Source organism: Acipenser ruthenus, unplaced genomic scaffold (genome assembly GCF_902713425.1).
Source record: "Acipenser ruthenus unplaced genomic scaffold, fAciRut3.2 maternal haplotype, whole genome shotgun sequence".
Taxonomy (NCBI): Eukaryota; Metazoa; Chordata; class Actinopteri; order Acipenseriformes; family Acipenseridae; genus Acipenser; species Acipenser ruthenus.
In genome coordinates, this window is record NW_026708323.1 from 16,431 (window position 1) to 34,968 (window position 18,538).

General features: G+C 51.0%; 1 protein-coding gene across 2 annotated transcripts; it reads left to right on the forward strand.

Moving 5' to 3' along the window:
* The first annotated feature begins 7,913 nt into the window (after positions 1-7,913).
* On the forward strand, positions 7,914-18,445 carry LOC117970865 (acetylcholinesterase-like). 2 transcript variants are annotated; one of them, XM_059020821.1, is made up of 4 exons: positions 7,914-8,119; positions 11,448-13,078; positions 14,249-14,415; positions 17,048-18,445. In XM_059020821.1, exons 2-4 carry the CDS (start codon positions 11,505-11,507, stop codon positions 17,167-17,169), a joined length of 1,863 nt encoding a protein of 620 aa, XP_058876804.1. In that variant the 5' UTR covers positions 7,914-8,119; positions 11,448-11,504; the 3' UTR covers positions 17,170-18,445. The 2 variants fall into 2 exon arrangements, with proteins under 2 accessions (XP_058876804.1, XP_058876805.1); XM_059020822.1 differs by lacking the exon at positions 7,914-8,119 and adding an exon at positions 9,447-9,569.
* The last annotated feature ends 93 nt before the right edge of the window (positions 18,446-18,538 follow it).

Genomic DNA, 18,538 nt, shown 5'->3' on the forward strand with positions numbered 1-18,538 from the left:
CTTTGTCTCAGGGACGCAGCGAGGAGAGGAAACAAAGCAACTATTCAGAGCGTTTACAGCAATGCACAACCGAGCGATTGAAACGCGTCCTGAAACTGCTGAGCGACAGTCGGGTCAGTTCGCGGTATAAAACACTTCACAGTGATGCTGAAGGACACTGCACTCCCAATACCGACTAGTGTGATGAAAAATCACGTTTTATTAGTTGCAAATGAAATAATTTAGGCGCTTTAACCGCTGGCCATGGACCAATTTGAGAAAGGACCTCTCTTAATATCATCTCACCAGCCCGCTTATTGTCACGTTTCGTGCAGCGTGCTGATTGGTTGATTGACAGCTCTCATCGGTCGACGATTCGTGCCTTTTTAAAAGGGCGCTCTGCATTATAATACAGCGCTGGTCTCTGCAGTTCACTTGTTAAACCATAGCCTTGAACACATGAAGCGAGTGTTTGCTTGTTTTTGTTGAGATCCCACGCTAGCCGGACTCCACCCCGATTTCAGAGTGCAGTCCGGGGACTTTATAACAAGGATCGCCGTGGCCAAAGAGACGCAGATTTTAAACATGACCTTCACAGGTGATGCGCCGCGAGCCTTGCATCAGACCGCGCTTACTGCAAAGCCATGTGATCTTGTTTAGCCAATCACGGCGTTTAATGTATCCAAGCCATGGTATAATTGGACTGATTTGCGTCTATAAGGAATACGCTCTCTGGTGTTTTTCGTCTGTGCTCTCAACACTCTACAGTACAATCACTTCAAAGCGTTTACGATACTTTTTAATGCTGTTATTACGCGAGTTCTTCACCCCCAACGTGTTTCAGCTAAAGAGAACTGAATCAATCGACAGAATAATTTACTAATAGAAACTGTAACTGTACAAACGCACTGCCTATCGCAATACAGAGACATAAAACACAAAGCAAATTTAAAAAAACTACCAAAATTAACTATATGCACATTAAAACACAGCGCAAGATCTAGAAGCACGCGCACACGCACACGCACACACACACGCATGAATACAGTGCATTGGAAGCACAGGGATCGACTCCCAGAGGAAGCCGGACCTGCAACTCTCCCTCTCAGACTCTGGGACTCGCCGCAACCTGCTTAGCGAGACCAGACCAGCTCAAACCTCCCACTGACTGATACCAGCGGCACTGACATGGGTAAGGTGCTAAACTTAGTGGTCAGGGCTCTGGACTCTTGACCGGAGGGTCGTGGGTTCAATCCCCAGTGGGGGACACTGCTGCTGTACCCTTGAGCAAGGTACTTTACCTAGATTGCTCCAGTAAAAACCCAACTGTATAAATGGGGAATTGTATGTAAAAATAATGTGATATCTTGTTACAATTGTAAGTCGCCCTGGATAAGGGCATCTGCTAAGAAATTAATAATAATAATAATAATAATAATAATAATAAACTTGATCTCCACGCATCCCACGGCATCCATGACATAACCAAGGGTCTGCTTGCAACAAAGTCCTGCAGTGGAGTGGATGGGGAAGAGCCGAGGTCACCTACCCCCGATTTAAAGGGTCCTTTTGCCCCCAGAAAAGTAAATATTGTAAGTGACTCTGCAGATCATGCGCAGTTCACAGCCTGCCTCTGTAAAGCGCTTTCCGAGAGTGGTCCACTATGAAAGGCGCTATATAAAAAATAAAGATATTATTATATGTAGATATTAGGTAGAAATTTAGTGACAACTCAGGTCATGAATATACGGTTTATTGAAGAAACCTCCCAGGGGACCGTCGGGTCTGAGGAGGTTTTGAGGAGATGTTTCTGTGTTATTATTGACGGTTAGTCACGGATCTCTTCTCCATGTTGTAACAGTCTCATCATTCAGTGGTAGGTGCTTGATTTCCAAGCGGCTGCTTTTCTGTTCTGTGTTTTGTTTCAAAGTTAATATAATAGGGGGCGTGGTCTGATTGGTTACATTGAGGAATTTCTGTATCGTTCAGTAAATTAGTGGGATGTGATAATCCATTCTTAGGTATGACTAGTGATAAAGATGGGTTAGAAGTTCTCTAGCAATCTGTAAGAGCGATCTCTTGAGGCTGTGTGGTTAAAGAACGGGGCTGGTAACCAGGAGGGCTCGGGTTCAAATCCCGGCTCACTCACTGAACCTCCTTGTGCTCCGTCTTTCGGGTGACACGTTGTTGGAAGTGACTGATAGTTCACACGCCCTAGTCTCTCTAAGTCACCTTGGATAAAGGCGTCTGCTAAATAAACACATAATAATATTTTGTTACACAATTCTGATTTATATGTGATGTGATGTGGTTCCAAAGTTCAATATCTGCGTTAGAGCAAGTGTGGAAATCGCCAGACTGTCTGCGCCGTTTTGAAGATCCTTACTCGGGTCTGTGACGCTCATATATTATTATTATTATTTATTTCTTAGCAGACGCCCTTATCCAGGGCGACTTACAATTGTTACAAGATATCACATTATACATTATTTCACATTATACAGATATCACATTATTTTTACATACAATTACCCATTTATACAGTTGGGTTTTTACTGGAGCAATCTAGGTAAAGTACCTTGCTCAAGGGTACAACAGCAGTGTCCCCTACTGGGGATTGAACCCACAACCCTCCGGTCAAGAGTCCAGAGCCCTGACCACTACTCCACACTGCTGCCATCATCTTGTAGTTTCAAAGAAACTACAAGATGATGACGCCAAGATGAAGTCTACCAGGAGTCATAATAGTAATACAGTAATATTTCACGTTAGATTGCGAAATGTCACATTTTATTTTGAAAAAAAAAAAACAAGATTTATTTTTCCACACTTAATTGCTAACGACAAAGACTTAAGTTACTTTAAAATCGTGAAAGATCAAGTATCCCGAATGTATGGAAAAATAATATCTTGTAACAATTGTAAGTCGCCCTGGATAAGGACGTCTGCACAGAAATTAATAAATAAATAAATAAATAAATAAATAAATAAATAATATTAATAATAATAATAATAATAATAATAATAATAATAATAATAATAATAATAATAATAATAATAATAGTAATAATTAGAAGCATGACTGAAGCAGATTTTTTTCCAGATTTAATTGCTTTTAAATGTTGAATTTGTGATACACTTTTTCAATATTTATAAATTCTGTCTGAAAGTACACATTTCAAAACTTATATCTGTTACCTGAGCTGCTGCCGGTGCTGCTTGATAAAACCAGGGTGCAGGAGCAAACCCCCCAAACGAGAAGGAGTCCTGTTCCCCTCATCGTGAGAGAGTGAGACGAGAGATACGAGAGAGCGTCTGACTGGGTCGAGATCCAGTTAGGAGTGGAGAGAGAGAGAGAGAGAGAGAGAGGATCCACCAGAGATCTCTACAGGAACTCGCTAACCATTAACCAGCCCGAGTCACTGGGCAGGGCCACATTCCTCACAGCATCCCACCTGCAGGAATGTGGACTTCAGACAAGAGACTTTGTTGTGAAATATCTAAAATTACAAGGCTGACAACCTTGGTTTGTCATTTTTAATATACTTTACAACACCTATCTGCGCTTTACAATGCTTCGCTATGCTTTACAATGTGGGGAAGCTATAAAAATAAAGGCCAACAAGATGCTCGGATATATTGTGAGAACTGTGGAATTTAAATCAAGGGAAGTCATGTTAAAACTTTACAATGCATTAGTAAGACCTCACCTAGAATATTGTGTTCAGTTCTGGTCACCTCGTTACAAAAAGGATATCGCTGCTCTAGAAAGAGTGCAAAGAAGAGCGACCAGAATTATCCCGGGTTTAAAAGGCATGTCGTATGCAGACAGGCTAAAAGAATTGAATCTATTCAGTCTTGAACAAAGAAGACTACGCGGTGATCTGATTCAAACATTCAAAATCCTAAAAGGTATAGACAATGTCAACCCTGAGGACTTAGTTTCAGTAACACTGATGAAGGCACTGGAGCCCAAACGCTGGTCTGCTTGACTCAGTTTAGTTTCAATAACACTGATGAAGGCACTGGAGCCCAAACGCTGGTCTGCTTGACTCAGTTTAGTTTCGATAGCACTTGCTTGAGTTTCGTTTCTCAGGATTTGCGACTCTGTGTTTGTTTCCCTGTAACATGGCTGTTCGGTAATAAAAGGGAACAGCAAAACTGCTGGGATGAAACCCGTGACTGTATAGCAAATACAACAACGTCACCTTCTAGTCATTGTGAATTAATACATAACTGATTTCTGATTGCAATCATGAATCCTTATCTTTGAACAAGAACAACAACTCCCTGATAAACATGTCCCCAGAGTATAAACACACACAGAGGTGTGGTAAAGCATAGGGAAGCATTGTAAAGCACAGAGAGGTGTGGTAAAGCATAGGGAAGCATTGTAAAGCACAGAGAGGTGTGGTAAAGCATAGGGAAGCATTGTAAAGCACAGAGAGGTGTGGTAAAGCATAGGGAAGCATTGTAAAGCACAGAGAGGTGTGGTAAAGCATAGGGAAGCATTGTAAAGCACAGAGAGGTATGGTAAAGCATAGGGAAGCATTGTAAAGCACAGAGAGGTATGGTAAAGCACCAAGAGGTCTGGTAAAGCATAGGGAAGCATTGTAAATCACAGAGAGGTATGGTAAAGCATAGGGAAGCATTGTAAAGCACAGAGAGGTATGGTAAAGCACCAAGAGGTGTGGTAAAGCATAGGGAAGCATTGTAAAGCACAGAGATGTACATTTGAAACACTAATTCAAATTTAAATGAAATTCAAATGCATTTATTTATTTAAGCAGGACAGAACCCTTGAACCCTCGAGAGACACGTGTATAGTGATCGGAGCTACATCTCCATCTACACAAATATATACAGATGTACAATTCAATGTTAGTGCGGAGCAGCAATCTCTCTCAGGATTACATTGAATCAACAAGCTGCAGTAACAGGGATGGCCAGCAGATGGTAACAGTGACCTAAAAATAAATCGCATTGACAGTCTATAGCAGGGGAGTTAAAAAGAGGGAGTCTAAACTCACTGAGCTCCCGAAAGCAGCGCTCTCTGACACTGCATGTATTGCTCTCTCGTCTCCTCCCCTCCCCTCCTCTCTCTCCCTGTCTCTCTCCTCCCCTCCCCCTCCTCTCTCTCCCTGTCTCTCTCCTCCCCCTCCCCTCCTCTCTCTCCCTGTCTCTCTCCTCCCCTCCCCCTCCTCTCTCTCCCTGTCTCTCTCCTCTCCCTCCCCTCCTCTCTCTCCCTGTCTCTCTCCTCCCCTCCTCCCTCTCTCTGTCTCTCGCCTCTCCTCCTCCCCTCCTCTCTCTCTCTGTCTCTCTCCTCTTCTCCTCTCTCTCCTCTCCTCCTCTCTCTCCTCCCCTCCTCCTCTCTCTCCTCTCCTCCTCTCTCTCCTCCCCTCCTCCTCTCTCTCCTCTCCTCCGGCTCCTTGCCTTGTCTGTAATGGAGCTCCTGATTTAATCAGTGCTGAGTAGCTGTACAGAGTGGATTGAGATTCTCTGCAGAGACAGCAAATCAATGCAAACAACAGCGAGACACACACACACACACACACACACACACACACACACACACACACGCACACACACACACACACACAACACCAAACACACACACACACACACACACACACACACACCACACACACACTCACACACACACACACACAAACACACAGACACACACACACACTGAGACACACACACACACACACACACACACTGAGACACACACGCACGCACACACACACACACACACACTCGAGACACACACGCACACACACCACACACACACTGAGACACACACACACACTCACACACACACAGATACACACACACACTCACACACACACACTGAGACACACACGCACGCATGCACACTCACACACACAGAGACACACACGCACACACACTGAGACACACACGCACGCACGCACACGCACACACACACTGAGACACACACGCACGCACACACACACCACACACAGATACACACTGACACACACAACACTGAGACACACATGCACGCACACACACACACACTGAGACACACGCACGCATGCACACCACACACACACACACACACACACACAGATACACACTGACACACACACACACACACTGAGACACACACACTGAGATACACACTCTCACTGAGACACACACACACACACACACACTGAGCTGAAACTGAGCAGTGATCTGGACTAGGAGAGGAGAGGCACTCTCTTTGATTAGCAGAGATCTTCACAAAACTGCAGCCTCAGGGCTGAGCTGTGATGTGGGCTGGGAGAGGAGAGGCACTCTCTTTGATTAGCAGAGGACACCGAAATATATCACAACCGTGGAGTGCATCGACCAGGCTGTCTCCCTCCCTCCTTCACTCACTCTCTGGATTAGACTGGGAGAGAGAGGAGAGGAGAGGACAGTTTGTCACTCATGCACAACACTGCTGAGTCCAGTGCTTTCAGAAGTGCTGAGAGGGAGAGAGGAGAGAGAGGAGGAGAAGAGCAATGAGAGGGAGAGAGGGGGAGATGAGAGAGAGGAGAGGAGAGAGGGGGAGAGGAGGAGAGGAGAGATGAGAGAGGGGGAGAGGAGAGAGGGGGGAGAGGAGGAGAGGAGAGATGAGAGAGAGGAGAGGAGAGAGGGGGGAGAGGAGAGAGATGAGAGAGAGGAGGAGAGGAGAGATGAGAGAGGAGAGATGAGAGAGGGGGGAGAGGAGGAGAGGAGAGATGAGAGAGAGGAGAGGAGAGGAGAGAGGGGGAGAGGAGAGAGGAGAGATGAGAGAGGAGGAGAGGAGAGAGAGGAGGAGAGGAGAGATGAGAGAGGGGGAGAGGAGAGAGGAGAGGGGGGGGAGAGGAGAGATGAGAGAGAGGAGGAGAGGAGAGATGAGGAGAGGGGGGAGAGGAGAGAGAGGAGAGAGGAGAGAGGGGGGGGGGGAGAGGAGAGATGAGAGAGGAGGAGAGGAGAGAGACTCACACAGAATGGTACTACAGATTCAATAAAAGGCAAAAGAATCTGAATGACACGTTTCTATTATTTAATAATATCATTTATGTCACCGCGGTTCTGGGACTGGCAGACAGCTGGTTTAGGACAGAATACCACAACAACGCAGCCGCGCCTGATAAATAAAAACCAGAAAGCGTCAAAGTGTTTTTAATTTATTTATAAGACGAGTTGAAAACAGCAAAGTCCGCCACAGAGCGCTCTGCACAGGCAGAATCACGGGACCTCTGCGTCACCCTCCGATATCAGAGTGGAAAGCCTCGCGATCGAAACCACGCAGGTGGAAGCCACGGGCGTGATACATTCTGTGTGTGTGTTTCCCTTCATCTCCTGCGGTTCTCTTTGAGCTGTTAAACAGAAGTGAACTCTATGTATGGACAGTGGTTTAGAGATCATATATAACCGCGGAAAGAAAAAACCATTCAAGATCTTTTTTAGACTTTCACTTTTATTTGAGTTTCTGAGTCGTCCTGCGTACGCCTGTATGACTCTTAGAAGGACCCCCACGGGTACGCGTCCTCCTCCCCCCGTTGAAGACCCCCGCCCTACAGAGAGATTATGCGTGTATACTCAGCCCGTTCAGTGCGCATCAGAGAGAGCGACAGGAAGGGAGACAGCTTAAACAAACGGGACGGTCTACAAGGCCTGATTAGAAACAGACACGTATGGTGCGCATGCGCAGTGTGTCGGGTTTAAACAGCGCGTCTGTGTGAGCGATCCCTGTACAGACTGTGTGTACCATTGCAAACTCAGCACTCTGCACAGCTGCGGAAATACAGACTGTAAATTATAACTAATGAATTCAATACTGTATGTTACCCTCCCTCCGTCCCCCGATCTCGCGAGACCCTCTATGCAATAGTAGAATGGACTGGGGGGGGTCGAGGTATCGCGAGAACTTGGCGAGCCCTTTTTTCATTCTAGGGTTTATTATAAGGAGTCGAGCGCTGGGCAGCAGCCGCAGAGAGACGCGGACAGACAGGCCAGCGAGACCGTGACTGTGTGGAGCCGACAGAAACCGCGCACCACCGGCACCGTCCCTCAGTCCCTGCGCTGCACGAACACCGAGGCGGCGCAAAGACCCGACTGCAGCCGGAGGAGGGCGAACCCGCTCCCGAAACAGCGCACAGAGGTGAGCCTCAACCGATACATACCATCGCATTACAAACATAATGATGAGAACAAGAATAATCAGCGCCGTGCTGTGTGTCTGTGTTCAGTGTTTTACATGATGTCTACAGACAGCTATATATACAGTATATATATATTAGGATGCATTTCTGTAAGATTGTTAGGGTATTTCATTTATTATTATTATTATTATTATTATTATTATTATTATTATTATTATTATTATTATTAATTAAATGTATAAGTCTTTTGTTTTAAATGTATGCTTATTTGTGTACTTTTATGTGTGTGTGTGTGTGTGTGTGTGTGTGTGTCAGTGTGTGTGTGTGTGTGTCAGTGTGTGTGTGTCAGTGTGTGTGTGTGTGTCGGTGTGTGTGTCAGTGTGTGTGTGTGTGTGTGTGTCAGTGTGTGTGTGTCAGTGTGTGTGTGTGTGTGTCTGTGTGTCAGTGTGTGTGTGTGTGTGTGTGTGTGTGTGTGTGTGTGTCAGTGTGTGTGTGTGTGTGTGTGTCGGTGTGTGTGTCAGTGTGTGTGTGTGTGTGTCAGTGTGTGTGTGTGTGTGTGTGTGTGTGTCAGGGTGTGTGTGTGTGTGTGTGTGTGTGTGTGTGTGTGTGTGTGTGAGTGTGTGTGTCGGTGTGTGTGTGTGTGTGTGTGTGTCAGGGTGTGTGTGTGTGTGTGTGTGTCGGTGTGTGTGTGTGTGTCAGTGTGTGTGTGTGTGTGTGTGTGTGTGTGTGTGTGTGTCGGTGGGTGTGTGTGTGTGTGTGTGTGTGTGTCAGTGTGTGTGTCGGTGGGTGTGGCTCAGTTCGCTCTATTTTCAGTAGATCATGTATTATGATTAGTTTTGTTTTTAAATACAGCCCCCGCTGTTTAAATATGCACGGACGCTACCTTTTAAAACAAAGCGAATTAGCGCGGATGGGATTGTCCACAGTGTGTGAAAAGGGCGTGTGTGCGCGGCGCTGTTTACACTGCGCGGTGTCCGGGCAAGTCGAGCAGAGATCGAGCAATCGACACGAAATCCTCCTTCTCATCTGGAGATCGGCGTGGCGTTTCATACAGTGGAAGAAGATATGACGCTGTTGGTTTGTTTAGTATAACATAAATAGAATCAATTAATAAAGAATTTATATATATATATAGATAGATAGATAAATAGATTTTTCCTAAAAACACAAACCATTTGTATTCCGTTTGCGGGCGCGCCGGGCGCATGATGTCATTCTGCACCGTCCCTTTACCGGCACGGTCACGTGTTTGCTTTTTAAGATAAGGCACGTGTTTTTAAAGGTATGAACACGTTGTGTGTGTGCGCGCGTGTATGGTGTTTTTTCCGCGGATGTCATTAACCTGTCACTTTTCAAATTGATTGTGGGTCATGTGATGCTCCAGTTTTGAGAGTGAATTACCCGCCTGCGGGAGTACAGGGTTTATCAGCGCGTCGGGAGCGTTTTCTGGTCTGTATTGTTGTTGTTGTTATTATTATTGTTGATAATTGAAGTCTTCTTTTCTGTATGTGGACGGTGTCACGTTCCTATTTTGTAAATGTTGCTTTCATCTTTTGCCTGGTTGTTTTCAGTGATACTTAATATCCAAACGACATTGAGAAATACTGACAGCCTAAACGTGCGCCATTTCATTTAATAATCTGGCTTTCTAGCTGTCTCTCTGTGTCTCTCTCAGTGTTTGTGTGTCTGTGCCTCTCTCCCTGTCTCTCTCTGCCTCTCTGCCTGTCTCTCTGTCTCTCTGCCTGTCTCTCTCTGCCTCTCTGCCTGTCTCTCTGTCTCTCTGCCTGTCTCTCTCTGCCTCTCTGCCTGTCTCTCTGTCTCTCTGCCTGTCTCTCTCTGCCTCTCTGCCTGTCTCTCTGTCTCTCTGCCTGTCTCTCTCTGCCTCTCTGCCTGTCTCTCTCTCTCTCTCTGCCTCTCTGTCTCTCTGCCTCTCTCTCTCTCTGCCTCTCTCTGTGCCTCCCTGCCTGTATCTCTATCTCTGTGCCTCTCTCTCACTCTCTCTCTCACTCTCTCTCTCACTCTCTCTCTCTCTCTCGTGCCTCTCTGCCTCTCTTTGTGCCTCTCTGCCTCTCTCTCTCTCTCTCTCTCTCTCTCTCTCTGTGCCTCTCTGTGCCTCTCTGCCTCTCTCTCTCTGTGTCTCTTTTCCTGTGGGCTGTGTTTCCCTTGGCACCAGAGTGTCTGCTGAACTGCCTGTCGGAGAGCTGGCTGTGAGAGAGTGTGAGTGTGCGGGAGTGTGTGTGGGGGAGTGTATGAGTGTGTGTGTGGGAGTGTGTGTGTGTGTGGGAGCATGTGTGTGAGAGTGGGGTGGGGTGTAAGACAGAGGGAGGGATGGAATGAGAGGGATGGTGGAAGTGTTTTTGGGTCCCGAGGTGAATCGGATCCCCCTGTGAATCCCAGAGTCTGGCATTCCTGGAACGCCAGAGAGGAGAGACTTCCGAGAGGGAGAGAGAGGGGGAGAGAGAGGAGAGGAGAGGAGAGGAGTGGGGAGGGGAGGGGGAGGGGGACACAGGTGAGGGGAGGGACAGACAGAGAGGCCCTGCTCGTTTGGGATGCTTGTTGTTTTGCTGGGGAAGGTTATAAATAGAGCCTGCCGTCACTGGGTGTGTGTCTCAGTGTGTCTCGGGGTGTGTGTCTCAGTGTGTCTCGGGGGTGTGTGTCTCAGTGTGTCTCAGTGTGTCTCAGGGGTGTGTGTGTATCTCAAGAAGTGTGTATATCAGTGTGTGTGTATCAGTGTCTGCGCTGTGTGTGTGTGGTATAGTGTATAGTGTACACATTGTATAGTGTGTGTGTGGTATAGTGTATAGTGTATAGTGTACACATTGTGTAGAGTGTGTGTGGTATAGTGTATAGTGTACACATTGTATAGTGTGTGTGTGTGGTATAGTGTATAGTGTATAGTGTACACATTGTATAGTGAGTGTGTGTGGTATAGTGTATAGTGTATAGTGTACACATTGTATAGAGTGTGTGTTTATTATGGTCTCAGCCCAGTTGTCGGCAGGCATGTGCTCCGGACCCTCAGAATAGCCCCCGGGTCCAGCTGGCACGCAGCCGCCCCCCCACTCAGGACGCCACTAATCCCGTCGCCAGGGCAACGGAGCACAACAGCGGAACAACCTCCGTGGGGTTCCATTTCAATAGGGCGGGGGGGGGGGAGGGAGGGGGGCTTGGAGCTGAGAAACACGTGTGTGTGTGTGTGTGTGTGTCTCAGTGTGTGTGTGTGTGTGTGTGTGTCAGGCTGTGCTCATGTAGAAATGCGGTTTAATAACTCTCTCTCTCTCCCTCTCTCTCTCTTCCCCCTCTCCCTCTCCTCCCCTCACTCCACAGGAGGAAGAAGCAGACCCCGCTATAGAACCCCCGTGATCCACCCGCCACACCAGGACGATGATTCAAGCTCCCTCCCTCCCCTCCCTCCTCCTCCTCCTCCTCCTCCCCTCCCTCTCCCCAGCTCTGGACTCGGAGCTCTCCGTCACGACCCGGGCAGGCAGGGTCAAGGGGGTCCGTCTGCCGGTTCCGAACTCGAGAGGAGGCAGCGGGGGCAGCGGGGGTCACGTCTCCGCCTTCCTGGGGATCCCCTTCGCGGAGCCCCCAGTGGGGAAGCTGCGTTTCCAGCCCTCGCACCCCAAGAAGCCATGGCCGGGGACGTGGGACGCGGGCTCGTACCCCAAAGCCTGCTACCAGTACGTGGACACCTCGTACCCGGGCTTCCCTGGCATCGAAATGTGGAACCCCAACCGGGAGATGAGCGAGGACTGCCTGTACCTCAATATCTGGGTCCCGTCGCCCCGCCCGCGCAACGCCTCCGTCATGGTCTGGATCTACGGAGGCGGGTTCTACAGCGGCTCGGCGTCGCTCGACGTGTACGACGGACGCTTCCTGGCCCAATCCGAACAGGTCCTGGTGCTCTCCATGAACTACAGGGTGGGGGCCTTCGGGTTCCTGGCCCTCCACGGCTCCCAGGAAGCCCCCGGCAACGTGGGGCTCCTGGACCAGCGCCTGGCCCTCCAGTGGGTGCAGGAAAACATTCATTTTTTCGGCGGCAATCCCAAATCGGTGACCATATTCGGGGAGAGCGCCGGGGGTGCCTCCGTGGGGATGCACCTCCTGTCTCCGGGCAGCCGCCCGCTCTTCTCCCGCGCCATCATGCAGAGCGGGGTTCCCAACTGCCCCTGGGCCACCGTCACCCCGGCCGAGGCCCGCAGGAGGGCCACGCTGCTGGGCAAGCTGGTGGGGTGCGAGGGGGGCGGCTCCTCCGGGATCAACGACAGCCAGCTGGTGGACTGCCTGCGCTCCAGGGAGCCCCAGGAGCTGATCGATCAGGAGTGGCTGGTGCTGCCCTATCGGAGCCTGTTCCGCTTCTCCTTTGTGCCGCTGATCGACGGCGTCTTCCTCCCCGACCCCCCCGAGGCGGCGCTGAGCCCCGCCGGGTTCAGGGACCCCCCCCCGGCGGTGCTGCTGGGGGTGAACCAGGACGAGGGCTCCTACTTCCTGCTGTACGGGGCGCCCGGCTTCAGCAAGGACAACGAGAGCCTGATCAGCAGGGAGGATTTTTTGGAAGGGGTGCGCATGAGCGTCCCCCATGCCAACGACATTGGCCAGGAGGCCGTGGTGCTGCAGTACACCGACTGGATGGACGAGGACAACCCCGTCAAGAACCGCAACGCCCTGGACGACATCGTGGGCGACCACAACGTCATCTGCCCCCTGCTTCACTTCGCTGGGGCGTACGCCGGTTTGGGGACCCCCGGGGGAGGGGGAGGGGGAGGGGGGGTCTATGCTTACTACTTCGACCACCGCGCCTCTAACCTGGCCTGGCCGGAGTGGATGGGGGTGATCCACGGCTACGAGATTGAGTTCGTGTTCGGGCTGCCCCTGAACCGCAGCCTGAACTACACTGCCGACGAGGAGACGCTGAGCCGACGCATCATGAGATACTGGGCCAACTTCGCCAGGACTGGGTGAGAGAGGGGGAGGATAGAGGGGAGAGGAGTGAGGGGGTGGGAGAGGAGTGAGGGGGTGGAGGGGCATTGAGGGAGAGGGGAGAGGAGTGAGGGGGTGGGAGAGGAGTGAGGGGGTGGAGGGGCATTGAGGGAGAGCGGAGAGGAGTGAGGGGGTGTGAGAGGAGTGAGGGGGTGGAGGGGCATTGAGGGAGAGCGGAGAGGAGTGAGGGGGGTGGGGTGGGGTGGGAGAGGAGTGAGGGGGTGGGGGTGCATTGAGGGAGAGGGGAGAGGAGTGAGGGGGTGGGAGAGGAGTGAGGGGGTGGAGGGGCATTGAGGGAGAGCGGAGAGGAGTGAGGGGGTGGGGTGGGGTGGGAGAGGAGTGAGGGGGTGGGAGAGGAGTGAGGGGGTGGAGGGGCATTGAGGGAGAGGGGAGAGGAGTGAGGGGGTAGGAGAGGACTGAGGGGGTGGGTGTGCATTGAGGGAGAGGGGAGAGGAGTGAGGGGGTGGGGTGGGGTGGGAGAGGAGTGAGGGGGTGGGAGAGGAGTGAGGGGGTGGAGGGGCATTGAGGGAGAGGGGAGAGGAGTGAGGGGGTGGGAGAGGAGTGAGGGGGTGGAGGGGCATTGAGGGAGAGCGGAGAGGAGTGAGGGGGTGGGGTGGGGTGGGAGAGGAGTGAGGGGGTGGGGGTGCATTGAGGGAGAGGGGAGAGGAGTGAGGGGGTGGAGGGGCATTGAGGGAGAGGGGAGAGGAGTGAGGGGGTGGGAGAGGAGTGAGGGGGTGGAGGGGCATTGAGGGAGAGGGGAGAGGAGTGAGGGGGTGGGAGAGGACTGAGGGGGTGGGTGTGCATTGAGGGAGAGGGGAGAGGAGTGAGGGGGTGGGGTGGGGTGGGAGAGGAGTGAGGGGGTGGGAGAGGAGTGAGGGGGTGGAGGGGCATTGAGGGAGAGGGGAGAGGAGTGAGGGGGTGGGAGAGGACTGAGGGGGTGGGTGTGCATTGAGGGAGAGGGGAGAGGAGTGAGGGGGTGGGGTGGGGTGGGAGAGGAGTGAGGGGGTGGAGGGGCATTGAGGGAGAGCGGAGAGGAGTGAGGGGGGTGGAGGGGCATTGAAGGAGAGGGGAGAGGAGTGAGGGAATGTGGGTGTATTGTGTCTCTCTCTCTCCAACGCTGTATCTAACCCCCCCTCCCTTCCTCCCAGGAACCCGAACGAGCCCTCAGAGTCCGGGCGCCGCTGGCCCCTCTTCTCCGCCGCAGAGCAGAAATACGTGGGGCTGAACCTGGAGCCTCTCAAGGTGTTCCGCGGGCTGCGCACCCAGGTGTGTGCCTTCTGGAACCGATTCCTGCCCAAGCTGCTCAACGTCACAGGTGAACCAAACCTCTCTGTTCCTGTCTGCACCTCTCTGTACCTCTCTGTACCTCTCTGTACCTCTCTGTTCCTGTCTGTACCTCTCTGTTCCTGTCTGTACCTCTCTGTACCTGTCTGTACCTCTCTGTTCCTGTCTGTACCTCTCTGTTCCTGTCTGCACCTCTCTGTACCTGTCTGTACCTCTCTGTTCCTGTCTGCACCTCTCTGTTCCTCTCTGTACCTCTCTGTACCTCTCTGTACCTGTCTGTACCTCTCTGTACCTGTCTGTACCTCTCTGTTCCTGTCTGTACCTCTCTGTTCCTGTCTGTACCTCTCTGTACCTGTCTGTACCTCTCTGTTCCTGTCTGTACCTCTCTGTTCCTGTCTGCACCTCTCTGTACCTGTCTGTACCTCTCTGTTCCTGTCTGTACCTCTCTGTTCCTGTCTGTACCTCTCTGTACCTCTCTGTACCTGTCTGTACCTCTCTGTACCTGTCTGTACCTCTCTGTTCCTGTCTGTACCTCTCTGTTCCTGTCTGTACCTCTCTGTTCCTGTCTGTACCCCTCTGTTCCTGTCTGTACCTCTCTGTACCTGTCTGTACCTCTCTGTTCCTCTCTGTACCTCTCTGTTCCTGTCTGTACCTCTCTGTACCTGTCTGTACCTCTCTGTTCCTGTCTGTACCTCTCTGTTCCTGTCTGTACCTCTCTGTACCTGTCTGTACCTCTCTGTTCCTGTCTGTACCTCTCTGTTCCTGTCTGTACCTCTCTGTACCTGTCTGTACCTCTCTGTTCCTGTCTGTTCCTCTCTGTACCTCTCTGTTTCTGTCTGTACCTCTCTGTACCTGTCTGCACCTGTCTGTACCTCTCTGTTCCTGTCTGTACCTCTCTGCACCTCTCTGTTCCTGTCTGTACCTGTCTGTTCCTGTCTGTACCTCTCTGTACCTCTCTGTTCCTGTCTGTACCTCTCTGTACCTCTCTGTACCTGTCTGTACCTCTCTGTACCTGTCTGTACCTCTCTGTACCTCTCTGTACCTCTCTGTTCCTGTCTGTACCTCTCTGTACCTGTCTGCACCTCTTTGTACCTCTCTGTACCTCTCTGTACCTCTCTCTCTCTGTCTCTCTCTCCCCTCTCCCTCACTCCTCTCCCCTCTCCCTCCCTGTCTCTCTCTCTCCTCTTATCTCCCTCGCTCTGTTTATAACTACTCTCCCTCACTCCTCTCCCCTCTCCCTGTCTCTCTCTCTCTCTCCCCTCTTATCTCCCTCGCTCTGTTTATAACTCCTCGTCACTTTTTCCACTCCTCGTATACGCGGGGGGGGGGGGGGGGGGGGGGGGGGGGTGTCAGCGAGGTCGCCCTGCAGCTGCCAGCCGGAGCCGGGATCTCTATAAATACTGACTGCATCCCGAGGATCAGCCCAGTCCCAACCAGCCTGCTATTCCAGGAGCATGGGAGGGAGGGAGCGTCGTCTCTCTCTCTCTCTCTCTCTCTCTCTCTCTCTCTCTCTCTCTCTCTCTCTCTCTCTCTCTCTCTCTCACTCTTTCAATTTCAGTTTTCAATTTCAATTGCTTTATTGGCATGAGTGTCACTCCCTGTCCCTCAGGCTGTGTGAGGAGCCTCAGTGTCACTCCCTGTCCCTCAGGCTGTGTGAGGAGCCTCAGTGTCACTCCCTGTCCCTCAGGCTGTGTGAGGAGCCTCAGTGTCACTCCCTGTCCCTCAGGCTGTGTGAGGAGCCTCGGTGTCACTCCCTGTCCCTCAGGCTGTGTGAGGAGCCTCGGTGTCCCTCCCTGTCCCTCAGGCTGTGTGAGGAGCCTCGGTGTCCCTCCCTGTCCCTCAGGCTGTGTGAGGAGCCTCGGTGTCCCTCCCTGTCCCTCAGGCTGTGTGAGGAGCCTCGGTGTCCCTCCCTGTCCCTCAGGCTGTGTGAGGAGCCTCGGTGTCACTCCCTGTCCCTCAGGCTGTGTGAGGAGCCTCGGTGTCCCTCCCTGTCCCTCAGGCTGTGTGAGGAGCCTCGGTGTCCCTCCCCTGTCCCTCAGGCTGTGTGAGGAGCCTCGGTGTCACTCCCTGTCCCTCAGGCTGTGTGAGGAGCCTCGGTGTCACTCCCTGTCCCTCAGGCTGTGTGAGGAGCCTCGGTGTCCCTCCCTGTCCCTCAGGCTGTGTGAGGAGCCTCGGTGTGACTCCCTGTCCCTCAGGCTGTGTGAGGAACCTCGGTGTCCCTCCCTGTCCCTCAGGCTGTGTGAGGAGCCTCGGTGTCCCTCCCTGTCCCTCAGGCTGTGTGAGGAGCCTCGGTGTCCCTCCCTGTCCCTCAAGCTGTGTGAGGAGCCTCGGTGTCACTCCCTGTCCCTCAGGCTGTGTGAGGAGCCTCGGTGTCACTCCCTGTCCCTCAGGCTGTGTGAGGAGCCTCGGTGTCCCTCCCTGTCCCTCAGGCTGTGTGAGGAGCCTCGGTGTCCCTCCCTGTCCCTCAGGCTGTGGCAGGCGCTTGTGTCCTGGGCTGCCTCTTCTATACAGCTTGTCTCCGAGGAGGAGGGGGAGTTTATCTGGGTCTGGCCAGTCTGAGAAATCTATGCAGAGATTTTGTATTTTTTTTGTGAAGAAGGCTTCCCTTGTATTCTTATATTTTGTGCAGTGCAGTAAAAAGTGTATCTCTCCCTCTCTCTCAGATAACATCGACGACGCGGAGCGCCAGTGGAAGACGGAGTTTCACAGGTGGAGCTCCTACATGATGCACTGGAAGAGCCAGTTCGACCACTACAGCAAACAGGAGCGCTGCGCGGAGCTGTGAGAGTGAGTGTGTGTGTGTGTGTGTGTGTGTGTGTGTGTGTGTGTGTGTGTGTGTCTCAGTGTGTGTGTGTGAGTGTGTGTGTGTGTGTGTGTCTCAGTGTGTCAGTGTGTGTGTGTCTCAGTGTGTGTGTGTCAGTGTCTCAGTGTCTCAGTGTGTCTGTGCACAGAGATACCCCCCTCTTGGTGATCCATCTGCGTCTCCGTCCTTCTGCCTGGTGCTGATGGCTGAAGTGTGGCTGGACTGTGTTCTGATTGGCTGCAGTTTATCCCTTTCTCCTTTTCTGATTGGTTGAGTGTGCAGGCGTGTCCCTCTCAGTGGTTGATTCAGAGATGTTGTAGTTGAGGATGTTTCAAGATTCAGATTCAATGATCTTCAGTATGTGTGTGTGCGTGTGCGTGTGCGCGTGCGTCTGTGCGTGCGTGCGTGTGTGCGTGCGAGCGTGCGTGTGCGCGTGCGTGTGTGCGTGCGTGTGTGCGTGCGTGCGTGTGTGCGTGCGTGCGGCGATCCCCCTCCTCCAATAGGAATCCTTCGCATGACCCCCACACTTTAAAACTGTTATCTTGTAAAATAATATCATATGAAACAATAATAATAATAATAATAATAATAATAATAATAATAATAAGAGTATGGAGATGATGTTAATTATGATGACAATGTTAGCAATAATAGCATATAACTGTCGAAGATATTTAATATTTAAATATGATTACATATATTTATTACAGTGTTTTGTTATTATGTTGTTAAGGGGCAATGTCTGGATGATGTCACAACAAAAGTATAATATTTACAAATATATACATGAATATGTGCCGTATTTAAAGTGTGAATTCTATAATATTTCCATTCCTAAATTTATCACCGATCTTGTTGTCAACACTGCTGTAGAGTGACAGTGTTTTGAAGTTTTTACTCAAGGCTATACTACCATCTGCTGGTAGAAAAGCGAAAGTACAGCCCAGTAAAAAAGATTGTGCGCTTTACCCGTGCCGGTTCAGAAATGGTACGTTCTGCTTCACAGAGGCTGCAGCACTGTGTGGGCTGGTGGAACGCACCATTTCTTCGAGGGGTGTTCTGCGCACAGACCCCAGACATTGCCCTCAGCTGCTCACTGCTTGCTTGACTGCTGTATACAGAATCATTCTGCATGGATGTACATTATTTGTCTGTTTTCCTCCTTTCTCTGAGTAAATTTGACATCCGAGGGGGAAATTATTATATATATATAATGATAAAAGAAATTACAATAAACCAAAAACAACAGAATCACAAACGGTCTCTCTTGTTCTGTATGTGTGTGTGTGTCAGTGAGTGTGACTGTATAGTTTATTACACTTTGCTGTGCTTTTACTGTGAGGAAACTTTT

Bases quoted from the DNA above. Each gene is read 5' to 3' on its own strand.
- LOC117970865 (XM_059020821.1), top strand. From the start codon at position 11,505: ATGATTCAAGCTCCCTCCCTCCCCTCCCTCCTCCTCCTCCTCCTCCTC. The intron at 13,079-14,248 runs GTGAGAGAGGGG...CCTTCCTCCCAG, and splicing joins GCCAACTTCGCCAGGACTGG to GAACCCGAACGAGCCCTCAG. The intron at 14,416-17,047 runs GTGAACCAAACC...CCTCTCTCTCAG, and splicing joins CAAGCTGCTCAACGTCACAG to ATAACATCGACGACGCGGAG.